This window comes from Etheostoma cragini, chromosome 8 (genome assembly GCF_013103735.1).
Source record: "Etheostoma cragini isolate CJK2018 chromosome 8, CSU_Ecrag_1.0, whole genome shotgun sequence".
NCBI classification, from domain to species: domain Eukaryota; kingdom Metazoa; phylum Chordata; class Actinopteri; order Perciformes; family Percidae; genus Etheostoma; species Etheostoma cragini.
The window spans coordinates 5,103,165-5,122,217 of record NC_048414.1 but is presented as its reverse complement, the minus strand read 5'-3'; the positions used below and the strand labels follow the sequence as shown (position 1 = coordinate 5,122,217).

The following is a 19,053-nucleotide window of genomic DNA, read 5'->3' as shown; positions in this document are numbered from 1 at the left end:
ATAGTAAAGTTCTTTTAATAGTTAAGATGTACTGAAGCAATAAGTAAAGAAAACCTTAGAATACCTTAAACTCAAAGCTTGACATCACAAACCTCAGATCTTACTGCCACTTCTAGACTATGAGCTCATCTGACTTCTTCAGACTTTTCTTTCACGTTGCAGTGTGTATGCATGTAGATAACTAACTTTCTCAGCTGCATTGTGATTTAATGTACTTTATTTTTGCAAAAACAACTCATCATTTGAAATATTTTGGATAAAGTCAGTAATAAGATCTGTGCACTGTGCAGTTAAAGACCTGCATGTCCACTTTACAATGTCCCCTGCAGTCTCTAGTTTCCAGACGGAGGCCATGCTGTTTCACATTCAGGACCTGAGCTCCTTATAGAGGATAATTTAGTAATCTGTGGATTAAAGAGGAAAGTTCACATTGCATTTCTGCAGGATATGGAATTAGTTTGCAACACAGTAGGATGTATTTGAACAAATAATGTAAAATGTACATGTAACTCTGCTAAAATTCAACCACCCACCTGCATGATCAAATAAAAATATATGATAGTAAGTGTTGCTGGAAAAAACAGTGTCTATAAAATGGATTCACTTAACTTGAACTTGCTTTATTATTTAACAAAAAACTGGGGAATGTAATAAAAAAATGAACACAAGTAACCATTCTACCTCAATTTAAATGCAAATATAAAACACATGTATTGATAGCAAACGTATTTACACCCTTTAATATAACCCACATCACATTTTTGAAGTAAATTGCAACGTAATGACTCACATGAAGATCACCCATGTGCAATCAGGGTGTGACAAATGAAAAGGGTCAAATATACCTGGAAGCTGACATACTGAATATCATTCAGAATACAGTAAGGTCCACCTTAACACTAGTGAGGGAGGCCATAAGGAGGCCTGTGGTTAGTAGCTTCAGGCTAGGGAAAAGGTCTTGGAAGTCTTCTGGAAGTACACTAAAGTACAAAACAACAATTTGAATGCAGTGGGAAGAAGTCAAGTCAGAGTACACATCATAATATGAAAACATAAGCATCATTTTTGGCAGGATTTGAACGCTACAGTTTAGTGACTAATGGCCCCAACATCACAGAGCTTGAGAAGTTTTGCATGTACAGTAAGAGTGGGGTAAAAGTATCAAAGTACTGAAATACTCATTTTGCTACGTCCCATGCTTATTGCACTTATGTGTTTGTAGTACTGCATTTCCTCAAGACACTCATTTTATTTTTTTTTACACTTGTAGAGGAACCCACGCCCAATCTGGGTTCAATCTGAGCATGCATTGAGAAAATTAATTTAGTTCAGGTGTATCATATCTCATTTAGCCTGGCGTTATTTTGAACTTTTATTTATGGGATATATCACAATATCTGTCAGTTCTACAGTACTTTTTTTTTTAAACAAGTTTTACGAGCATTCAGTTACTGAATACATCACACACAGGCCCATAGATATTTGATATTGGGCACTTTTGCTTACTTATTAAATTGTTTATTAAATCATCTTAGCTGTTGGACTGATGATTGCATGTCACCACCAGTGCTGCTGTTGTGTTGTTGTCGTTATTTGCTTGGTTTTCTGCATTGTCTAAATCTTCGTTGGTGTGGTTTTGATTGTCTTTTTTGTTTATGGTTATTTAATGTTGTACGTGCTTAATGTTTAATGTGGCTCCCTTGAGGGCAAAACAAATTCCCCTCAGGGCAACAAAAGGTTTTCTTCAATTCATTCTTTGCAGTAAAATAAAAAAAGAAGAAGAAAAAAAAGAATCTTTGAAAACATTGAAACATTTGAAACATTGTTGTACTTTGTTCTCCATTAGGGATATATCCAGATTTTTAAAGCCTTGCCTCTGGTCCTAAAAGGACATGGACTTGAAGAGAGTGAATACTTCTGCTGCATGTAATTCATTTTGTTCTATTCGTAAAAAGCTATTGCACTCAGTTTCATCAGTGTCAAAAAAACCTCAATGGCTCATATATTTATGATTCGACAGGACTTTACACAGCAGATGTCTATAATTAATATAGTATACAAGGTGCTATAAACACACACAATGGTTCTGTTGTATTCTAGAGTAAGCTTAAACATTAACCGTGAGCCAGCATGCACAATACCAAGACCCTAAAGCCAGCTAAATAGAATTCAGCCATGATTACATATATTTTACAGACCAAAGAACTGGGTCACCTTAACAGACTTCACAGTAGCTAGTGCTTGATGCCAAGCTAATCTCGTGAGCAATGGCCAATGACATTTAAAGAATTTCACCGCAAACAACTAGCTGTTCTGATGAAAAAAATAAAAATCCAATTGATGTATGTCCTATTGAAAGCAACCAAAGAGTTTTAGTTGTAGAGAACTGACCTTTGAGCAGGTCAGTGACCACAGGGCATTGGTATCAGGTTTCACTTGATTTGCTTGCCAAAATTAATCGTAAAAGTCACACTCAAAAACAAGGAAGCATGTGCAGCGAAACGTTTAAGTTTGCATTACGGCACAGGGTTATTTGTCTTTTCCTGTTCAAATATATATATAAAAAAAATGAATCCTGACAAGACAGGGGAGAATATTGGATTAAAATGAAATTTCAATCCTTAATTAAGAAAACTGACTTTTATTTACACAAGACTTACATACATAAGATATTTGCAATATGAATCAATAATTAGGTCCTTCCACTTCACATAAAAGAAAGTTCATAACAAAAAACTAATACATGAATAGTATTTATATCAACACATTTAGACTTTTAACTTGATTGAAAATTGCTTATTACAATTTAGAAAAACAATGACATAATATCACCATTTTTCTAATGTTTTAGCTTCAGAGCGACCCATGCAGAAAACACGGCATATGTTGAAGAACACAAACTGTCAGGGTCAAAAGTGTTGGTGGACGAGACTGAAAGGGACATTCATTCAAAGTCTTTCAAGTGATGCTTGAAAGACTTCTTTCAGATCTGCCATCAAAAGCACACCAAAATTTGGCTAAGAATGGCCTACAACTTCACAGTAAAACACAGAATGGACAATCTTTTTGCTTTGTTGCCAGATGATTTCCTTGAATCAGTGAAGGAGCCTCTTTCTGCTGTAGGTCCTCTCTGATGAGGGTCTGATTGGCTGCGGCGAGATGTCCACTCCATCAACTTCTATCCTCCTCCCTGATGCAGCGTCATCTAAAGTTTGGGTTAATAATGAGGATTTTTAGTTAACTAGCATCAACGGTAATCACTACATATGCTTGTTTATTTTCAGGGCAGTGAAAGAATGCTAGCGTGCTGACCTACTGGCTCACCTGGAGAAGTATAAAATACACTACATGGCCAAGACTACTACTACTAAAATGCTGATGTGCCTATAGCGAGTGAGCTTAACAATTTCTATGCCGACTTTGCATTTCCCTGCACACTAAGTCAGGAGGGCTTTTTAAAGCATGAAATCAGGAAGACCTGACGTTATCAGGTCTGGGCTCTCAACTGTGTTCTACCATTGATGTACAGGTGATGAACAACTAGCGCCGGTATCCACAATGATATTTAACCGGCCATTGACTCAGTCTGTCATACCCCCGAGCTTCAAGTAGTAAACCAGCATTCCCGTGCCCAAGGAAACAATACTAGCCAGCCTGATTGTCTACCGCCGAGTGGCCCTCAAATCTGTAGTGATGAAATACTTTGAATGACTGGTCAAGGACTACATCTGCTTCTCACTACCCAGCAAAGTGGACCTATTATCGTTTGTATACCGTCTAGTCTGGCTATCACCAGACCCAGCAAGCTCAATGGATTTGAGACTGAGCATTGGTCGGGGAAGCTGCTTGGTCGTTTCTCTATCGTCATCGTATTAAACCTGCCAATAGCGCGCCAGGTAAATAAGCCAGTTTGTAATTGGTTCCCGCAAAACTGAAGCAGGAGAATTAAAAGGTGCAGGTTTCCAGACCGAGGTGCAAATCTCCAGGAGAGTGGGCGGGGTTTACCCAGTCTACCTACCAACATAACCAATCATAATTAAATGGCAAAAAACAGATAACTGTAAAACACAAGCACTGTACATCTTACCTATACAATTTGGCGTTCTTTTACTAGCAGAGCCTGATTTGCCCTTGAACAGCAACGGAGAGTGAGTGAGGGCCAAAATCCCAGTCGCTGTCACCGGCTTCCTCATCTTTGAGCTGGGAGGAGTCTCAACTGTCAAAATGTAGAAAAGAAATCAGCGATAAAATCTGTTTTATTCTGTAAGTTAATGCAATCATTTCAACAACAAAAAGTTCAATATTGTTCATAACATTTAATATCTCAATAGTTGGACAAATACCATAACCATTTTTTTTTTTAAATGCTTGCTCAATTCTAGCGCTAAAAATGAGTCTAAAAATAATAGATAGGTCAATACAAACAGATTTATCATAAGATTATATTTTAGTATTTTATCAAGCAAAACTAAAAAACATGCACTTGTCACATATATCATTGCACACTAAATTTTTGGTCAGAGTATAGAAGCTATTTTAAAAAACGTCCCATGGTACACTTTATGAGTTTTTTTTAACATTAATATGCGTTCCCCCAGCCTGCCTATGGTCCTCCAGTGGGTAGTGATATGTAAACAGAGTCCTGGGTATCCTGCTCTTCCTTTGAGAAAATGAAAGCTCAGATGGGCCAATTTGGAGCAAGCTTACCTCCCCTTTCTCTGCTTTGCCCGCCCAGAGAATTTGGCCCACCCATGAGAGAGACATCACACCGACAGCCTTTAGTTCGGTTGAATGGAACTAGAGTTTTACGAAAACAGTTTGTTTGGGCAGGTGAGAACACGGTAATCAAACTCTGGTGCCCACAGAAAGCGGACCAAACAAGTGTACCGAGACCTGCTTGAAGAGGCGATCTTGGTATGCTGTCAATCAAACTCTGGAGCAGTTAGTTTGTAGTGAGAAAATGATACGTGCTCAAACCGTACCACTATACAAACTCCGGCAGTCTGAGCTAATGTCTCCTGTAGTCAGGTGTGTTTAGCAATCTGTGATGCAGCAGAGCAGCAAACTGTAGCAGCGTGCAGTGTTTCTATCCCAGAAATATACTGCGGTCAAGCTTGCCGTCCGTCCCGCGCATCCCCGTAGTTAAACAAGCAGCCGCTAAAATTGGAGAGACCCCGGTAGAGTCTTGGTGACCAGAGCTGACGTAGTAACTTCTTTTGAGAAACAATGTCTGATACTTTTATTGAAATGAGATGGTTTGACCAGAACACAGGACCTTTTTCCTGTATTTACTTTCTTGCTACCGCCCCCAGATATATCCGGCCAATAAGAGGGCCGGACGTTCTTAACTGATTTGTTATAACGTAATTTGGTACGCATGGATCTTTCCAGGTGTGAAATTAAACCAAACCAAACCGACCGAGGGCAAATTGCTCCAAGTCTACTAACACACCAACTGATTCAAACCAAAGAAAAAAACGCCTGTAGCTGTAAATTTGTGAACCATAGCTTACTTGACTTAACATCTCCATTTCCAGCAGCCCAGATGATGTCTTCTTCTTCTCTCTGATGATCAGCACAGTTAGCCTCCTCCACCAGCTTCTCCATCCAGAACAAGCCTTCCATTGGGGACGGAGGAGATGCATCTGTTCCAATTGGGGGTGACTGTTTGGAAGTAAAAGCTAATAATGCAGTTCTGTTGTCTGAGGACTCATCGGTGTCCTCAACATCCTGCAATTTGCTAACTCCAAGCTCAGCTTCCTCCAGCAACTCCACCAAAAAAGGCTCCCCCTTCAGACCACGATCTTTGCCTCCAACCACTCCAGTCTGAGCTCTCTTCCTCCGAGGCCAGCTGTTGAAATTATCTGGGGTCACCTTACCAACACTCTGAGGTGAAGGAGTCAGGGGAATGATGTCTGCAGTTGCCACTGGAGACATAGTTCCTGCATTATGGCGAGTAGGGGTGTAAGACTGGCAGATGTAAGTTTGGACACTTCCACCTTTTCCAGGGGTGCTCTTGGCAGGGGTGACATGAGTACAGACAGATGGTGAAACACACCCTGGATCTCTGTGCTTAGAGAACAACCCCAAGGGGCTGTCCAGCTGAGAAGGTTTCCCAACAACTACAGGGCTCCGAGCTGCTGATCGAGAACCTCCTTCTGATGCCAAATCACCCACATTCATGGAATCTGTACGTCTGATCTTGAGCTTGGGAAGTCCTGATGTTAGCATTTCCATTTCTACGTGGTAAGTCAGAGGGTTCGGAGCATGCATGCTTTTCTGCCGACTAAGTCTTGCTGGGCCTCCAGGAGTTGAAAATCGAGGGGATTCATTTCCATAGCCCAAACGAGCAGCAGCTTCTCTCTGTTGGCGGTCAGGTGTCTGCCGGAAGCCGTAGCTCCGGCTAGGTGTGCCTTGGGGTGGCTCCCGTGATTTGGGTGACACTGTGTTCAACAAAAAATCTTCAGTGGACATTGAGGGCTTCCGTGAAAAACTAATGTTCATTTTGATACCTCCACTAAGCTGGGTCTTTACAACTGCAGCATCTACAATGTCCATACTATCGTCGTCTGTGGATACAGAGTTAAAGCATGACGAGTCCAACAGCAGTGAATCTGTGTTGGAACTAGAGTCAGTTTCAGAGGATCGGGAAGGTCTAGCTTGTACCTTGTCTTTTGATTCTAACTGCATGTTTTTTTCCACAAGATTACATTCCTCAGCAGCTTCAGTCTTTAGTTGGGAGGGAACATTCTCACTAGAGTGAGACCTTAATGTACGTCTGGTGGTTCCAGCCCCTTGACTAGACCTCGATTTGGTCAGGGACTTCGCTGGAGACTTTACTGAGGTGTTTGGTCCCTCTGAATAAGTAGTACCTCCTACTGTGGTAAATACTGGCTTACATGGGGATGCAATATTTGAATTCTTCCCTGGAGTCTGTCCAGAGCGAGTCATCATTTTGTCAGTAAGAATAGGGGTTTTGGATTGAGTTCTAGTGTTGGGTTTAGGTGGTGTGGATTGTGGAGGATGCATTTCCAGTAGACTAACAGTGTCACATTTTTCAGGTGTTTTTATCTCGTTTTTTTCCTGCGAAAAAATAACACTATTAGCAGTATTTTCTGAGGTCATTAAAATGTCTATTATAGGGTTTGTGATTTTGACAGGACTACTCAACTCAATGGGTCTTTTTAGTCTCGGCGAAGTACGTGATGCAGTACGAGGCGACTCTGGCACCTTGAAAGTAACACTGCCCTCTGCCGTTCTACATTTTCGAGGTGATGGAGACCATGTGACACTTTTCTTGGGAGTCTTGGAAATTGGACTATTGAGAAGATGTAATCCTGAAGAGATGTTGCATTCAACCAAGGCCTTGACCGGAGTCCTGAGAATACCCTTCAGGGGACTCCTCACAGGGCTCTCTTTAGTAGGTGTCTCTACCAAAGGAGTCTGTCTGGCTGGAGATCTGAAAGGACTGCCTCTCAGACCCATGCCATGTTCACAAGAGCTGCCTGCTACAGGGCTCTCTGTAACAGAGAAAACACACATCCTGGATGGAGGTGGGTTTCTGGGGGACTCTGGGGTTCGATTGCTCTTTGGTGTCCTGGGTGACGTGATCCCATGCATGGCCCTCCCACATTTGCCAGGTGACTTTGTTGGAGTTTTATTTGGACTCTAATACAAACACACAAACAAAACAAATTATTAAACCTGCAACAACTTCTTTTGGCCATTTGGGGGCAGCGGAAACAAGTTGATAATTGACATAGATATAGTGAACTTTTACAGAGCAACATTGTTATTTACCTGAGTCGTGTTTGTGGCCACTTAGTGAATGCAAGGTCAATATTAAATGTTTTATAAACAGCTGCAACTAAAAATGACTCTATAAGAGCGGTAAAGGTGAATCAAATTATTAAAGTTGAGGGACGGTCAGCTCAACAATAATAAGAAACTCTCTACAAAGCCACATAAAGTTCAGAAAAGCTGCAGATTCAGGTGATAAGTATCTGTAGGTCCATCACCAAAAGCAATACCATTCACATTGTCATTTGGTACATTGTAATTATAAAAATATTGATTACAGATGCTTTAAAGTCAGATTTAAGAGTGAAGCAGTCACACAATTTCAGAATTTACCCATATACCCCATTAACACTTATTGCAGATTTTAGAAGTACTTCTTCTGAAAAATCACTTGCTAGTAAAAGTTCAATATATTGAGGAGGGGAGGATGGGAAAATGGCTTAATGAATGCATAAATACTGTAGTTAAATGGATATCTTCAAATATATTATTGAACACGCAGGAAAACGATGTGTAAAGTAATTTGGCTTTGTATCGTTCAAAGCATTTTGATACTGGTACCGACACAAATACCGTGACTTTGATACCGGTATCAAAGTGATACTTTATTCAATTTCCATTTTGCAATATAATTTTAACAGAAAGAAATTACAACATTGCACAATACGACCCAAATCTTTTTATTTATTTCTTTTTTGTATGTTTTTCCTGCGTGTCTCTACGATGTGTGACGTTAGACAGCCAATAACCAACATTGTTAGATCTGGGTAGAAGCATGCTGAATGCTTATTGGCTCACTGACGCTGATGAGATTTACAACTAAGTTGTTGAAAGTGGGTATTGAATGACAAGGTATTTTTCTATACTCAATACTTCAGAGGCAATACGGTAAGTGCCTAAAATGTATCAAATTTGCTAAACTTAAAAGTAAATTAATGTATGTGCTACTAATGCATGTGATGTGTTTTGGTAAACCTCATTATTAAAGAAAGAACTTACCTCAAAGACACAAGAGTCTGTGGACAGCCGTGACCTGGTGGCCCTGGTTGCACAAGACAGGTCAGAGAGCCGACTGGGGGATTTAGCAGCCCCGAAAAGGAGACGCATGGGAGATCGAACTGTTTTTATGTTAACCCCACTGATTTTGCCATCGCTGAGAGGAAGCTGGGATGCAGAGAGAGCCCTGTCCAGGTTGCGGGAGCGAGGCTGAGAACTCGAGTAGAAGACGTTTGAGTGTCTTCGAGCAAACTTCTTTATCCTTGGGCTCCTTCTTAGATCTGGTACAAAACCAAAGCACAAAAGACTAAGTTATGGGTAGTGTGCCAATGAAACAACATAATTACTAAAATTAATCCTAACTACAATATACCAGTGTTAAACTAAAGGAGGACTGAAAGGCATACAAAATGTTTTAACAGTAACTATATTTCATTTTACATTGCTGTACGTAAAGTTATTAAAAACTAATAACCAACTTGTTTTTATCAAGGTCAAATTAAAATATAACTCATTTAATTACATAAAATCCCAGGACTCCTGCTGTATTTATCTCATGTTTTACCTATAATTGTACAGGCTGGCTGCAGGCCAACGAAAACCCCAGCCAGGCCAGGAAAAGCTCGTTATTCAGTATTTTTGCATATTGTAGTTGAGCTGGACCAGAGAATATTCGGTTTAAACAGATCCGTGATGCTTCTTTGTGAAGTTAGCTGGAAGTGATGTAATGTAGCATTTTACGTGGAGTGAGGACTGTGCCGGACAACAGCCTTTTAAATGATACCTTGGTTGTGAGGAAACAACAGGCCTAACAAGCAAATCAGCTTAGCATATTTCTTTTTTAAAGTGCTGTACTTTGGATCCAATGCATGCTGATGTGAAGAACGGTTCATGTTGAATTGAAAAGTTATTGATAAATATTTAAAGAACAGTGTTAAATTGAAAATGAAATTGGGTGTGGTGGAAGAGCAAGCCAGTCACCCCAGAAAAATAATGATCTCTGATTCTTTCCTTGATTTTAAAAAATAAAAACACTTCTGTAGAATACTTAAACCAAAGACAAATACTGACTTTAATTCTGTCATTCAAAAATGTAAATATATATTTTGTGTGGAAAAGCAACACATGGTGGCATGAGTTAAATACCTTCTGAAGGTTTTACTGGCGATTCTTCCACAATGCACTCCTCAGTTGGGACAGATCTCCTGAAAAAAAGAATAGTAAAAAATAAAATCAGTAAACATTTTTAGTTCACAATAGTAAGCACCTGAAGATCCTTTTTCGGTTGAACAATGCATATAATTACCCGGTAAATCTCAAGGCAAAGACAAAGCAACTGTACCTTCCACTTTTCTGCCTGTATAGGAGGCGACTTGACACTTGCTTGTGGTGGGGTGTTTCACACACTTTCTTTGTTAAAAGTTTGTGCCTCTCTGAAAAGCAAAAAAATATTTTGAGATAATTTTGCTCTCAAAAATACATCCAGTTAATTGAAATGAACAAACTGTGGGCCAATCTCCTATCACTATAAAAAAAATACACTTCTTTCTTACCATAATTAAACATCTGAATATCAAGATTGAATAGCAACAAACAGAAAAGTAAAAGGGTCTCCTCTCATGCAGACGCAGGTCAATATTATTTCATTTACAACTGTTTGCAATAATGAATTTGTTAACCTTCAGATTCATCAGATCGCTTGCGTTTCAGGCCTTCCACAGCCGACACAGACTGGCTTCTCGGCAGTTTTGCTCTCTTTGAGGGGGATACAATCTCTTGGTTGAACAGATTTCTTCTCACCTTTGTCACCTCTGTGGACAATGACAACAGGGTCTGTATTTAGGACTCTCATTTCAACATGGTGTTGGTCAACCCCCCCCCCCCGAAAAAAGGATGTTTTTAGCTTGCTTCTTTGTAGGGAAAAAAAGACTCTTAATTAAGCTTAAATTAATTTTTTACAACATAATGAGAAAACTAATAGACAGCAGTTTCAAAGATTATTCTGTAGATGTGGTTTGAGATTTCTGAGGATGCTTGAACTAATTTAAATCAGATTAATTCAAGCTGTTACAGAGGTTCAGTTTTATATTCAAAAGATAAGATTTAGGGCTGAGTAAGCAAGTAGCGCAGGATGTGTTTAAAGTGTTGTAAAATGAAACTTACCTTGTTTTTCTTGTTTCTGAGGTTTAGGTGGTGGTTCTGCAACAGGTTTCTCCAAAGCCTTTGATTTGGACTAAATAAAACACAATAAAGCCGGTAAAGTAACCTGGATTAGACATCTGAAAAAAACATTATATGTTCAAATGTCAGCTTGGCTCTCTTAGTTGGATGAGGTCTTCACACAGAACAAAACAGTAAGCGTTTCAAAGGTTAGACAATATGTTAAACTTTTATTATATGCCTTTGGATGATGCTTAGTTGGTTAAAACCCAACAATTAGTGTTATTATGAAAATACTAGTTGATCATTGTTTCATAAAAATCCAATAAAAAAGTAATAATCTATGGTCATCTTACAGCTCTTGTAGTCTTTTTGGGGATTTCTATTTGACGAAGACTTTGTGATGATTCAGTCATACTGCGATGACGAGTAAGCATCCCACTCCTAAAAAAAAATAAAAATTCTTGAATCATTTAAATTGTTACAAGAAACAACAACGATTCCAATCCAGTGACATTCAAAGAGCAACATTGTCATCTTCAATCAAGTGTCTTCTTTAATGGTTTAATTCCATTAATACAGCCTCCCTCACCTCCTATTGCTGGCTGTGCGATTTCGCAGGTCCTGCAGGCGATCTCTGCCATCTGAAACCAGGCTGTGTGTGGAGAGGGTAGGGGAGGAGGCTGAAGGAGAAATGCTGTCTTTGGCAACTGACTCGTCACTGAAAAAGTCAGCAGGCAGAGCTGTGACCAAAGCCTCAGGGAGCTGGGTGCCCAGACTATGGTAGATGTCTGCCAGCACTCTGGGGATTGTGGTCAGGAACCTGCCATGACACAGAAAGACTATTGACTTAGTATATAAAAACTTCAGATGAGAAGATTTGGCTCTTTTTTATTTTAAACTAAATATTTATGGAAATCAAGAAACAAAAGAATGTTAGCGGAATAAGCGTAAATTCCGTAAATCTGTAAATTCACTTACCCTGGGAGGACTTCATCTCCAAGAAACCTTGCTAGGCAAACTGGGTCTTTTGTTAAAGAGATAATTCTGAGCATTTCAGCCACCTGAGAATAAGGAGAGATAAGAATTTTCTTTTTTACGTTTTCTCTAATTTGAAATTAATGACATACATAAACACTTAAAAACACTTAAAAAAATAAACTCTGCTGGTCAAAATGGTTTCAGACCATTGATAAATGTTCTATTTTAAATCAATTCAATTTTATTTATAGTATCAATTCATATCAAGAGTTATTGAGACAATTTACAGATAGAGTAGGTCTAGACCCAAACTGAGTAATTTACAAGGACCCAACAAGTCTAGTAGTTTCCTCCAGAGCAAGGAATAGTGCGACAGTGGCGAGGAAAAACTCTCTTTTAGGAAGAAACCTCGGACAGACACAGGCCCTTTCATAAAGAAAGGAGCTTTAACTCTACCAGTGACAATAGTGAGCATATCACCTCCTCTGCCATCTGATCCACATCCAGTAAGTCAGACTGCTCCACAGAGAAAAGTCTGCACAACTCCAGCCTCAGCAACGCCTGAAGCTTGCACCTAGAGGAGACAATCTGTGTTACTGATGCATAAATATAATAAATTTGACTTAAAAAAAGAATGGCTTTATTAAACCTTTATTTATCAAGGAGGATGGGCACAAGGTTTATCAGTGAAGACCACCCACAAACAGGCAAAAACACATTTTGCACCTGGGAGAGAGCAAGTGTATCTACAACCAGGTGTTTAAGTGGCTGGTCAATAAGATAAGTTTTACACATTTAACTGACCCAAAAAAAACAACAACAACAACACAAGAAGGTCGAAAGCACTCACTCTCTGACTTTGCTATCAACTTCAGCAGCCATGCCATAGAGCTGTCTGATTGATTTGCCTGTCTTGAGGAGGTGTTGTTGGACAAACAGGGAGGTGTTTACCTGCAAAGACAACATTTTAGATATGCAAATAAATCTCTGTCCAACTGTTCACTTTGATGTATTTTGTGATGCCCTGAATGCTTTCATTAACCCGATGAGAAAGGTTTTGGCATCTTACATCAAAAATGTAATTTTCTTTTCCCTACAGTTGGAATGTAAATTAAAAAAAAACTTTTAATCTGGCAATGTTTTAAAATGTACTAACAAAACATTTTGACAAATTAAATCACAGTGTATGATTATCCACAATTGTGCAGCACAACAATTGATCAATTAATATACCAACAAATAATAGTAACCAGTCTGCTGTAAAGATGAAAGTGGGTCAGGTCAGAACCTACACAGTACATTGAAGCTGCCACGTGTCTCACCTGCAGGTCTGATTCGGTCATGTGGAAGGTTTTCACAGCAAACAGGAGCTGCTGGACACCAGTGAGGAGGGACTCTCTCTCTGCCATAGTCTTCTCATAACTGCACTTCAGATAAGACAGCAGCTCTTCCTCACTAGTGAAATCTGGGCAAAGGAAGAAGATACAATACTTAAGTTATTATTTTACCAAAAGGTAGTTTGATAATAAGCTTTATTAATATACTAATCATATATTTTTGAAATAATGAATGACCCTCACTAATGGTGTTAGCGCCTCCAGATTTGTTCCTGTCATTTGAACGTCTCTTCCCCTGTCTGTCTGGGCCCCTGCCCTCGACCACCAACTGCTCAGCCTCTGCCTGGTTCTTTTGGGCTTTGACATTCAGCCGCGCCACGTTCAGCATCTGCAGAGAGCGGCTCATGGTCTTCATCTTCTGTTTCACAGGCGTACGCTGGGCGCCACCTGTAGATCAAAGATGATAATTAATAGAGAAATATTTTGTTGATAAGCCAATACTGGAAAACTGAACATTTTTCTTCCATTTCCTCACAATTTTACACTTAACTTATTTTTAAAAGGAAAATTGGTTGTTCCCAATATCTAAATGTAACTTCTATACTTTAAAATTCACAACCTTCATATAAACCATGGAATATGCATAGCAATTAAGATGAGGCTTTCTCACGTTTCTTTCCCCTTTTGGCATTCGCACCCCGGGATGTTTGATACAATTCAGCCAGACCACTGATCAGCTCCTGCTGTAGGACAGACGACTCCTCCTCTTCTCTCTGCTCTGGCACAGCATGCAGCAACCTGTTCAAAGAAGTTAAAACATCAGGACCATGTGTCACTTTCTGTGCCAAAAATTAGCTTGTTTTAGGTTTCGTTTTAATTCTACCTTAAAATATCAATCTTACCTCATTGACTCCATTAAATGGGAACTCACTCCTGACTGGTCCGACTGAGGGAACCAACTCTCCAACATGCCTCCTGTAAGCAGGCAATGGCTGACTTCACGCTGAGCCCACTCAGGAACCTGGTGATCTTTTCGTTGGTCTGATTAAAAAAAACACAGCAATAAACAGCTAGAAATAATACAACATAACATGCAGTGACAATAAAACTACACTACCACCCCCAAACAGATTTTAAAGTTTTGCAGTCTCTAATATGTGCCATTTGAAGGACACATATACATAAATTAGGAACGGTAAAAAAGCAAGTAAGGCATCTACCATTATATGTTAAAAAAGGGAAATTAGAAAATATTACCATATTGATCAAGTACATTAACTGTAACTGAACTATGTACTTTTAACAGCTAAAAGTCAACACCAACTTTTTGGTAACATACTTTTATCTTTGGTAGCGTGTGTGTTAATTGATAAATTCAGGCAGAAATGTTTCCCAAGATACACACGTTCAATGTTTTGAACCCTTGATATTACCATTCCATCATCACCTTTAACAGTGTCACCATCATCCTCCATGATGTCATACACTACTCCCAGAACACTGCTCACAACATCTGGCAATTCAGCTGAGCTTTCTTCTGTGGCAGGGGCAATTATTTCAGTAGTTAGGAACTGATCATGCAGAGTGACTCCAGACTGGAGAATAGTGAGTAGAGCTGTAGTGTGTGACAAGGGGGAAAGGACAGCCGAGCACACCAGGCCGCTGTCATTCACCTCAGAAAGCTGGGAGAACAAGCACAAAAGGGAAAAATAAGGAGGAGTGAATCAGTAAATGCACAATTTTGGTGAGTATGTGTGTATGTATATACATACATGCATGCGCGTGTGCGTGTGTGTGTGTGTATATCTCTCTCTAAAGATGGCTAGTTTTTGACACTTCCAAGTGACTCTCTATTTGACTGTGCAATTGGCATGTGACTTATCCTGTACAACCCCCAGATCTCTATACATTGTTAAAGTGTTAACAGGAAAAATCCACAACTAGACATACAATAAAAATTATTAAATTAATAAATGTAAAAATCAGACATCCAGTTCATTAAGAGCTATGGCAGCATTATGTGTTAAAATCATTTTTTTGGTTAACCATCTGTCCTTTAACTTGACTTTTTTGAAATAGAGTGCTCTGTCTAATGCCTAACTGGAAATGTATCTCTTTAAATTTTCTGCAATGTGTTTCTCACTCAACTTTGCTCCTAGACTCTCAGGGACTGACATGAAAACCTGATTGCTGTTGAGATGTTGACAATGTTTATTCTGTTAAATGTATGCAAAAATAGAGATTGCCATCATGAGACCAAATTTACCCAAAAGGTAAACACATTACTATTGATTTGCAAAGCAGATACGTATGATGTAGCAGTAACCCTTATTGGGTCAGCTGTACTGTGTAAATGAAATGCAATTTGCACATGAGCACCTTGTGAAAAACAGCACTGTTGTGTTTGAATGTCTCACCATGTGCAGAGAATGAGCAGACAGCTCCATCAGGAGATGCTGGAAGGCAGCAGCAGCTCCCTGGTTACTGCTGCTGGAACAGTGTAGCACCCATGACTCTGTGGGGGTCTGTGTTAGTGAAGAGTCATCCCAGTCCTGCAGCACACCCCTCAGACACACTTCCACCAACTCTGGGAGAAGCCTCTGTCTCCGAGACACTGGCTCAACCTTGATGCTACAGCTCTGTGTCATGTCACCTGTGTGGGTGAAGAACACCACCACAACACACATGAATAAAGGCAGTTCATTCTCAACTTCATGTTAAATGTGCTTAATTTCCCTTCTCTTACATTTATGCATCTCATATCATTTCTGCGGTGGTGCTTTGATCAGATTCCTACCCATCTAACAAATCTTTTGATCCAGTCCTAATTTGTATCTCTATTTAAACTACAGATCACATGAATAGTTGTAACTGCGGCACTATTTTAGCCATGTTTGAATCATAGCCGATGATGATAAGGATTTACTTCCAAGTTACCAACCTTGCTCCCACCGCAGAACACCGCTAATGACAGGAAAAGCCAGGTTGTGGAGCCTTTCAGAAGACAGCAGGTATCCAATGCTAGACTTGAATGCAAAACTCTTTCTCCTGAAGCCTGAGTCTGGCTTTTGAGTGAAGCAGATATTCAGCAGTGCAACCACAGGGATCACTCTGCCACCCAGCTGAGCTAGAACCTCTGACAGCTTGTCGAAGCTGAGGTGATCCTCACACTTCATGACCTGTAAGAAGACCAAACGTCAAAGTTACTTATGTTAGTGAAAACACATTGGTAGGTAGCGTTCTAAGTTTATAGCCATTCTGCGACGGATTAAACAGAGTAGGAGGTTAGTTTAGTCTTTAAATATTTACTAATGTATTGCCACATTTGGTGTTGTTGATGATAATGGGCATTTTCCTAAGCTATGCATTTGTAATTTTGTGTTTTTGTTGTTGTTATTTTACGTTTTTCTAGTTTGTTAGTTCTTTGGATTTGGGTTGCCTGTATAAGATATTGCAGTTATGTCTGATTTTTTTTTCTATCTGTAAAAGAAAATATTATGATATGGTGAAGAGGATGCTGCCCAACACGTCATTTAAAAACGCTCCCAAGTGCTCAATTAAGTAAGATCTGATAACCGAAAAGGCCAAAGCATGTACTAAAATTGTCATCCATCAAAAGTGTGATCCACAGTAGCCTACATGTTCCCGTTCCTGGTCCTAAAGGCTATTTTACAGTTGAAATGATACGAACTTCTACGACTGCATTAGCTACCTAACAAAGTGAGTGACCATTTTCTGCTTAACTACCATTTGCAATATTAATGATTTTGTTCTGAGCCCACCACTTATTTACATCCATATAATTTGTTATGAACTTACCGGTTCATAAATATTGTGATTTTGTCGAAACTTTCCAGTTGTTTTTGTACTCGGTATTCTGTGCTGTACTCACCTGGACATGTGATCTACTGTCAATCCAGTGCAGCACAACTTGTCGCTGCGTCAGCATGTCGTGAAGGGCCCTGGGTATGATGTGTTCCGTCACATCTGTAGGCAGATCACTGTTTCCCAAGGAAAGATAGTCCACAAGTTGTGATCTGGAACGTGGACACTCCGAGACAATAAACACCACATTCTTCCCGTTGTTTGACACATCATCCTCCTGTGAAACACTGGGCTTTTCAGCTCGGGTCGACCTCCGCGGCCTCAATGACTGTTTAGTGGGAGAGGTGATGTCTGGTCTGTCCCACTGGAAGTCCAGCAGGGTTTCTTTAAGTGCATTTTGAACCGAGACAGAGTGATTGGATAGCTGCTTCTGCTGAGAAGGGCAATGTTGTTTATCCTTTAGGTCAAACTTGGTTTCAAACTCTATTTCAAAGTCCTCAAAAGTTTTGTGGCGAAGCTCCTTGAAGTCTGACCCCCTTGATAAGAAGTTTGCATTGCGGCCAGTCTTGGATTGAAAGAATTTATAACCCCAGCGCAATTTGTCAAATCCATATTTGTAGCCGAAATGCAGCAGGGTTTGTAATATTCCTCGCTTCACGTGATGATTTCTAGTATCCAGTTGATCTCCTGAATCATGATCACCATAATCCACATCGATTACAAAAACCAAGTTGTGTAAAGCCATAACGTCAACTGCAGTGTCCCCAAAGACAGTGAGTGGCTCCAGAACCCTTAGCTAACTCAACGCAAATCCATGAAAAAAGGAGGTCAGCGTTGCTCAAATGTTTTCAGGTCCGTTGTCATTTCATATTGTGTAGGCTCAAGGACGCCATTTACGCTCTTCCAACTAAGGACAGTTCATGTTTCTAGCTAACGTCAGCTAACATTAGCATAACTACCATTACTGAATTTAACATAATTACAAATTAGCTTATCCTAGGTTTAGCGCTTTCCATTCTAACTCCGAAATAACTTGCACCCACGGCAGAAATGAAACACGTCCGAGCTTTATCACGTTAGGTATCAAAACTGCTTAAAATGTCTACCTATATAACGTTATTACCGTACCTAAACTCATCCATATTCGCCATTTTCTCTTGGCCATCTGTCCTGTCCTTAACCGTTCGCGCCCGTTGAACAGGAGCCTACTCCTTCGCTGTGATTGGTTACATTCTATAATAACAACAACCTAATTGGTCCGAAAGAAGGCGTACGCTATCCGGCGATTCGCCACAAGTCTCATGTTAATTTTATATTGGGCAAATGCAAAGTCAATCAAACCTGGATAGATTGTAGCCTACTTCTAGCTACACAAACAGGCACCACTTGCATTTAATTTTTAAAAGCTCATTTTTGGTAAAGCACTGTATGTTAAGATGCAACCGTCAATAGAACCCACCAATACACCCTTTGATGCAAAGGGTAACTTGAAAAATCCAAGAATTACCTCGGCATGTCTCTGAGTTATCAACAGTTCAGTGTGAAAGTTAACTAACTGCTCTGCATAGTTAACGTTATTTAACCCAACAGCCTAGCTACTATAATCCATTATAGCTACATGTCAGGGCCAAATATTATATTATATATATATATATATATATTATCTATTTGACAGATAAGGACTAAAGGTTCCTAAAGTTTAGGATACAAATTATAGGGTTACCTGGGAAGCTCACCTGGTAGACCATGTACGGAGCCTCAGTCCTCCAAGCAGAGGCCGCAGGTTCGGTTCTGACCTGCAGCCCTTTGCTGCATGTCATTCTCCCTCTCTCTCCCCTTTCATGTCGATACTGTCATGTCACAAACACAGGCCTAAAATGCAATTATGAAAAAGTATGATTCATTCTATTTGGTCATTTATCAAATAGTTGTTAAACATAGTGTAGCCTAATTA

At 39.7% G+C, this 19,053-nt stretch overlaps 1 protein-coding gene across 2 annotated transcripts; it reads right to left on the bottom strand.

The window, feature by feature from the left end:
• Positions 1 to 2,621: 2,621 nt before the first annotated feature.
• On the bottom strand, positions 2,622 to 18,359 carry ticrr (TopBP1-interacting, checkpoint, and replication regulator). 2 transcript variants are annotated; one of them, XM_034879412.1, is made up of 22 exons: positions 17,167 to 18,359; positions 16,216 to 16,453; positions 15,692 to 15,927; positions 14,722 to 14,956; positions 14,177 to 14,315; positions 13,945 to 14,072; positions 13,518 to 13,721; positions 13,260 to 13,402; positions 12,788 to 12,888; positions 12,418 to 12,511; positions 11,938 to 12,020; positions 11,549 to 11,779; positions 11,313 to 11,400; positions 10,960 to 11,029; positions 10,476 to 10,607; positions 10,139 to 10,229; positions 9,943 to 10,001; positions 8,800 to 9,077; positions 5,880 to 7,668; positions 5,514 to 5,618; positions 4,088 to 4,216; positions 2,622 to 3,205 (listed from the first exon to the last, which is right to left on the bottom strand). In XM_034879412.1, the coding sequence occupies exons 1-22, from the start codon at positions 17,842 to 17,844 to the stop codon at positions 3,096 to 3,098; spliced, it is 5,361 nt and encodes a 1,786-aa protein (XP_034735303.1). In that variant the 5' UTR covers positions 17,845 to 18,359; the 3' UTR covers positions 2,622 to 3,095. The 2 variants fall into 2 exon arrangements, with proteins under 2 accessions (XP_034735303.1, XP_034735302.1); XM_034879411.1 differs by having other exon boundaries at positions 5,514 to 7,668; positions 17,167 to 18,358.
• Positions 18,360 to 19,053: the final 694 nt, after the last annotated feature.

What these genes read in the sequence shown, in the direction of transcription:
- ticrr (XM_034879411.1), bottom strand. Translation starts at nt 17,844, where the DNA reads ATGGCTTTACACAACTTGGTTTTTGTAATCGATGTGGATTATGGTGAT. An exon ending in CTGCTCATTCTCTGCACATG is followed by an intron (nt 14,957 to 15,691) that starts GTGAGACATTCA and finishes TTGTTCTCCCAG; the next exon opens with CTTTCTGAGGTGAATGACAG. An exon ending in TGACCGAATCAGACCTGCAG is followed by an intron (nt 12,889 to 13,259) that starts GTGAGACACGTG and finishes TTGTCTTTGCAG; the next exon opens with GTAAACACCTCCCTGTTTGT.